A 6,495-nucleotide genomic window follows, 5' to 3' on the forward strand; every position below is an offset into this window, starting at 1 on the left:
AGAACCCCACTCCTATTTTCATTAGCTCAAGCAAAAATACCCATTTGCTGTACTTCAGAGGCCCTGTGAATCCCATGGCTTCTATCAGTTTGGTAAAGGGACTCAGTTCTTCCTCCACAGGCTCAGCTGGACTTTTAACATTGGAAAACTGTTAATAAAATGGAGAACAAAATGTTAGCCACAAAACACCCGAGAATTAATAGTTTAACAAAGTGCATAATCAAATATTACTGCATACAACAGTGGCAGTGTGAAATTATATGAACCTTTAATGTAGTGAAAAACTTCCTGAGATACTTCATAGAATCGCAAAAGTGTGACAGCACAAAAGGAGACCATTAGGCCAACTGTGCCTCTATTGCGTTGTTAAATGGACATCACTAGCTGGTGCAAATTCCCTGCTGTTCCACCATACCCTTAAACATTATTTTTGTCCAAATAAGTACCCAATACCTTCTTGAATGCTTCAATTTCAGCAATAGCAGCGATACTTCACTGAAGCATTATCATTTAAAAAAATCACCAAATATTAGATCAAGGAGCTACGGTATAAATCAAAAAGCAGTGTTTCCAGAGCTCTGGAGTGAGGGAAAGAGATGGAAAGGCAGTGTTATTTCAGGAAGCAATTCCAGAGCTTATGAGTCAGGCAGCTGAAAGCATGGTTTGATAATGATGGAGAGATGGATGTAGAGGCTGTGCAGAAGGACAGAATCAGAGGATTGTAGATTTTAGATCTGCAAGAGTTACAGGGCTCTACAAACATGTGGGCTGACAAGCCTGCAGACAAACATGAAAGCAAGCACGAGAATTTTAAAACAGCTGGACTGAGATCCAATGTTGGTTAGCGAACAATGGGTGACGGGTGAACAGGACACAGTGTAAGGTTGGTTAGGAGAAACTGGGTTTTACACAGGCTTAAACGAGAAGATTAAGGGTAGAAGTTGCAAGGCAAGGTCAATGAAGTGGATAACAGAACAAGGAAGTGGTTTTGCATGTGGACAGGTTCTGATGGCAAGTTTGTCAGAAAGGTATGATGGACAGAATAGCTACCTTCTGGGCTGAAATTTCAGGGACTCTATGCAATTTAAATTAAAAGAATAGCCCTGTATTTTGTTGAAGACAATAGCCCCCATCTCTAATGTCATTGTTGTCTTCTATGTTAACTTTGCTCAAATCTTTCAGATGGTGAAACCTGTAACTTTGGGGAGGCAATGGCCTAGTGGTATTATCACTGGACTCAATGCTCTGCGGGCCAGGGTTTGAATGGCAGATGGTAGAATTTGAATTCAATAAAACAAATCTGGAATTCAGAGTCTAACGATGACCACAAATCCATTGTTGATTGTCGGAAAAAACCCATCTGGTTAACTAATATCCTTTAGGGAAGGAAACTCATTTTTACCTGGTCTGGACTACATGTGACTCCAGACCCACAGCAATGTGGCTGTTTCTTGACTGCCCTTGAGATAGGCAATAAATGCTGGCCTAGCCAGTGACACCCTCATCCCATGACTGAATTTTAAAAAGCCTAACACAGGTACTCAGGCGCGATTGTAAACAAACAAAATCAGGCATGGATCAAAGCCACAGATGTCAGCTCAAACTAACAACTGCCTCAATTGAAAACACAATCTCAACCATGTAAACAAACAAAGAACAAATTTGTTTTCTTAAACTGAGGACATTAAAATCGAGCCTAACATTTTCACGACCATAAAACTAAAATTACTTGGTCAGTAGGCCAATAAATCGGAGTAGTTCACCCTAATTCATGAATTATTCAAACCACCTTCTGCTCACTCAGTGAATGTACTTCAGACAGTAAATGCAAGGCAGTGATGAAGGAATGCGGATGACCAAGGCTTCACCTGACATCCACGGGGTTTGAAAACAAATGCTCTCTCCCTGTTTCTAAAACTCACGTTTGGTGTGATGTGAATGGCCCGGTATGGCAGTCCTGGTCTGAGTAAAGTGTGTCGCAGCCCATTGCAGGAGGTGAGGCCATTTGGCTTGGAAGCACCAACTCCAATTACTGCACTTCGCCATACAGCACGAAGCTGAAAGGGAGCAACAAGGAATTGATGTGTGAATATAAAAATGTAGTTTGCCTGTAGATCTGTGGAAGCAAAAACAGTAGCTTCATTGTACCATTTGCAGTTACCTACTGTGTCTTCAGTCATGGTGATAAGGCAGCAATATTATCAATAGTGCTGCTCACAATATGGTCTCCTCTACATTGGAGAAATGAAATGCAGACTTGGTGATCACTTTGCAGAACACCTATGTTCTGTCTGTAAAGATGACTCTTGCCATTTCAACACATCACCGTGTTCCCATGCCAATATCTGTGTCTCGAGCTTGCTGCAGTGCACTAATGGGGCTCAGCACAAGCTTAAAGAACAGCATCTCATCTTTCACTTGAGAATCCTGCAGTCTCTAGGACTCAATATTGAATTCAATCACTATAGAGCCTGATTCCATCTTTCCATGATTTTTATCCACCTCCACACCTTGATCCTGTCATGACATGGGTTGCTTTCAGCAGTCAACCCAATCTCTCCTACACTTAGCCCTCATTATTACTTAGCTTTTCTTCCGAATTGGCTTAACATCAATAATTCTCTTGCCTTCCTACCCCTTTTGGATCTCTCTCTGAGGCCTATCTCCACACCCCAACCTTGCCTTCAGCATAAGTACCACATTTTCTGAGCTGCTATCAGCTCTAAAGAAGAGTCAGAGGACTCGAAACAGTGATTCTGCTTTCTGCCCATAGATGCTGCCAGACTTGCAGAGTTTCTCCTGCAATTTTTGTTTCAGATTTCCAGCATCCGCAGTTCTTTGTTTTGTTTTAGCGAATGCTCGATATTCTGCCTCCAATGCAAGTCTGTACTTCCTTTAAAACTGGACATAGCCCTCCAGCATTGGAGTGGCCAGCAGACCCTACAAAAAAACAGTGAGACTTCCTACATTCCAACCCACCTGTAATAAAGGACAACATCCCAATCACTTTACTAACTGCTTTTTAAAGCTGCAATTACATTTGTTGAAGCCTCCTCGATCACCAATCAATGTAGTTACGCATGTGGCTCTGTAGAATTCAATGCAAGGCTTTAGAAAGAAACAGCCAAAGTTGAACTCCCAATTTCAAAACCAGTTATTGTGCCAAATTAATTAATATTTCAGGCTTTATATGGCTTATTCCTGTCCAGTTATGAAGCTAAGTATCTCAAATGCGAACTCTTACAGAAAGTATCAATGAAAAGTTTAAATTAGTGGCTTAAAAATGTTTGTTTCATGTTTAGAGCAACACAAGATCCATAAACAATCAAAAGAAATCCCCCCAAATTGAAGAAAATATTCAAAAATATTTCATGGCAGCAAGTAAATGCTGCTGTAAACTAATGCTATGGGAAATTCTGATTGAAGAAATAGGAAAGTTGAGAATATCGACAAATTTTTAGTCCCATCTGCAATCCCACTGTACAGAAAGGGAAAAAGCATACTGTATTTCTTGCAAATAAACAGAGAACCAATTGAAATGCAAATCCAATAGACAAGCAAAGTTACATTCAATGAAGGGCTGTTAAATGTAAGAGACATCTGTGTTAAACCTCACCACTCTATCAGCGTTCCACAATACTGTACATTACCAAATAACATACTTCAAATTATTATTGCATCAAATTTCCAACACTGAACATTTAGGATTTTGAAGGGGTGTAGATCCATAATAAACTTCAAAAGAGAATTGGATGAGTTGGCGAGGAGGAAACTTTTGCCACACTCTATCAGGAGTAGTGTCAGCTGAATAATTCTTCCTCCAGAGCCAGCACAAGCATGATGGGTCGAATGGTCTCTTTCCGTGCTGAGTGATTCTTTGAAAGAGGTCCAGTCTTGGTGTTTATCCTTTACTCAAAGAGTGATCCTAATCCCATTCTTATCTCTCCTCATTCTCCATTTCTTCAACCCAACTATTTTTCAATGCTGCTTTATTCACTAGTGCACCTCAGAGTCTCCCATCCCCCACTGATTCTAAATCTGTGGCATTTGACAGTTTTTCCCTATTTACTGCTTCCAGTAGAAGGGTCAGCAACCAGAGAAAATAAATGTAAATCCATTGGTCAAAAAACTCTGAAGGGAGATGAAGAGATTTAAATAAAAATATGAATTGCTGAGGTCTTGAATGTACAATCTGAAAGAGAGTTGGGAGTTGACTCAATGGAAACTTCCAAGAGAACCTGATAAATACTCAAAAGGAGAAAAAAAATGGGAACTGGGACTAATCAGACAGCATTTCCAAGGGCCAGCGCAGGTAAGATGAATCCTTCTGCACTCTATGTTTTCATCCTCTGACCTGATATCGATGACATCTTGATATCTATACATCACCTACTGGAAATTGCCTGTCTCTTGTGATTCAGATATATCACTATCATTAATGAAATTGTCAATCATAGAATTCCTACAGTGTGGAAGCAAACCATTCTGCCCATTGAGTCCACACTGACCCTCTGATGAGCTCCTACACAAACCCAACCGCCTACCCTATATCTGTAACCCTGCATTCCCCATGGCTAATCCATTTAGTCTATCCATTCCTGGGCACTATGGGCAACTGAGCATGGCTAATCCATCTAACCTGCAAATCTTTGGACTGTGGGAGGAAACCCACGCAGATATGGTGAGAATGTGCAAAGTCCACACAGACACCAGAGGGTGGAATTGAGCCCAGGTCCCTGGTGCTGTGAGACAGCAGTGCTAACCAATTGAGTCACCATGCCAATATTGTGCATTACAATAGTAATTACACTTTAAAAGTAATTCCGTGGGAATAACTTACATTGGGCTGGCCCGAGGCTTTGATAAGACCTATATAAAAGCAATACCTGCTTGTCTTGAGATTGTTATACAAGTAACACTGATTACTGATAGTCCAGATGTTGATTTTAATTGCAAACTTTAATGTTATATATCTAACAGTATCTCAAAGCATTAACCCAACTGAATCTAATGATAAAATCTAACAATAAACCAAGGGCTGCAGGACAGGGGTTCAGAAGAGAAAAGTATCGATAGGATTCAACTAACACAGGCTGTAGTGGTTGGCATATTGGGTCCAGGTCGATGTGTTTGTTGATGGAGTTTGTGGATGAATGCTACAGGTTGTAGCACTCAGTCTGTAAAGCATTACATTTGAATTGTTCTGACTGGTTTCCTGGGTCTTTACTCATGACAGATGACGACTCTTTTCCTGACTATTTAACTGATGACCCCAGGCTATGGACCCACCACAGGCATGAAGGCAGACTCTGCCCATGCTGCTCTGGGGTACTGCACCAGGAGATCCTCCCTCTTCCCTGCCAAGGATCACATCTTCACCAAAACAAAAAGGTTATCAACTCCACGGATTGCTTTCTCAATCCTGTACTCTATTCACTTCATTGCTAATAACAATCTTACAGAACTGTCCGCCAACAACATGTGATATTTAAAACAGGTCTCAGGTTACTGTCACTTCCTGTTATGAAACAACAGTCTCCAGCTTTTCCTAAGCACCCAGCAGCACCAAGCTGGACCCAAGAATAAGTTCGCTCAGTTACCAGAAACCCAGCTGCTCTGAATAGTGAGAGGAGCAGCACCACATCCAATTAGCAGGTTTACCCACTTAGAGCATAAGATATAAGGGCAGACTTAGGCTATTTGGTCCAACGAATCTCCTACATCATACAAACATGGTTGATATGTTTCTCAACCCCATTCTCCTGCCTTGTCTCCATAACTGAGATTTACCAAGATGTTGCCTGGTCTGGAGCAAAGATCTTATGAGGAAAGGCTGAGGGACTTGGGTCTGTTCTCATTGGAGAGAGTGATTCCTTAGAAGAGTATAAAGAAAGTAGGAGTATACTTAAGAGGGAAATCAGGAGGGCAAAAAGGGGACAAGAGATAGCTTTGGCAAATAGAATTAAGGCGAATCCAAAGGGTTTTTACAAATATATAAAGGACAAAAGGGTAACTAGGGAGAGAATAGGGCCCCTCAAAGATCAGCAAGGCGGCCTTTGTGTGGAGCCACAGAAAATTGGGGAGATACTAAATGAATATTTTGCATCAGTATTTATTGTGGAAAAGGATATGGAAGATACAGACTGTAGGGAAATAGATAATGACATCTTGCAAAATGTCCAGATTGCAGAGGAGCAAGTGCTGGATATCTTGAAACAGTTAAAAGTGGATAAATCCCCAGGTGTAGGGGACAGTGAAGAGGGTTACCTCAGATTACAACAAGATCTGGACCAGATCAGGTGCTCTTGAAACATTAAAAGTGGATAAATCCCCAGGTGTAGGGGACAGTGAAGAGGGTTACCTCAGATTACAACAAGATCTGGACCAGATCAGGTGCACCCGAGAACTCTGGGGGAAGCTAGAGAAGTGATTGCTGGGCCTCTTGCTGAGATATTTGTATCATCGATAGTCACAGGTGAGGTGCCGGAAGACTGG

At 41.3% G+C, this 6,495-nt stretch overlaps 1 protein-coding gene across 3 annotated transcripts in view; it reads right to left on the reverse strand.

Moving 5' to 3' along the window:
* LOC122560297 (ubiquinol-cytochrome-c reductase complex assembly factor 1) overlaps positions 1-6,495 on the reverse strand; it is a 106,658-nt gene that overhangs the window by 80,847 nt on the left and 19,316 nt on the right. For all 3 annotated transcript variants that reach the window (XM_043710865.1, XM_043710866.1, XM_043710867.1), the window contains exons 2-3: positions 1,923-2,057; positions 41-148 (exon numbers count right to left, since the gene is read on the reverse strand). In XM_043710865.1, the coding sequence (XP_043566800.1) occupies positions 41-148; positions 1,923-2,057 (243 nt within the window). The remainder of the gene's footprint in view (positions 1-40; positions 149-1,922; positions 2,058-6,495) is intronic.

The sequence above is a fragment of the Chiloscyllium plagiosum genome, chromosome 20 (assembly GCF_004010195.1).
Source record: "Chiloscyllium plagiosum isolate BGI_BamShark_2017 chromosome 20, ASM401019v2, whole genome shotgun sequence".
Taxonomy (NCBI): domain Eukaryota; kingdom Metazoa; phylum Chordata; class Chondrichthyes; order Orectolobiformes; family Hemiscylliidae; genus Chiloscyllium; species Chiloscyllium plagiosum.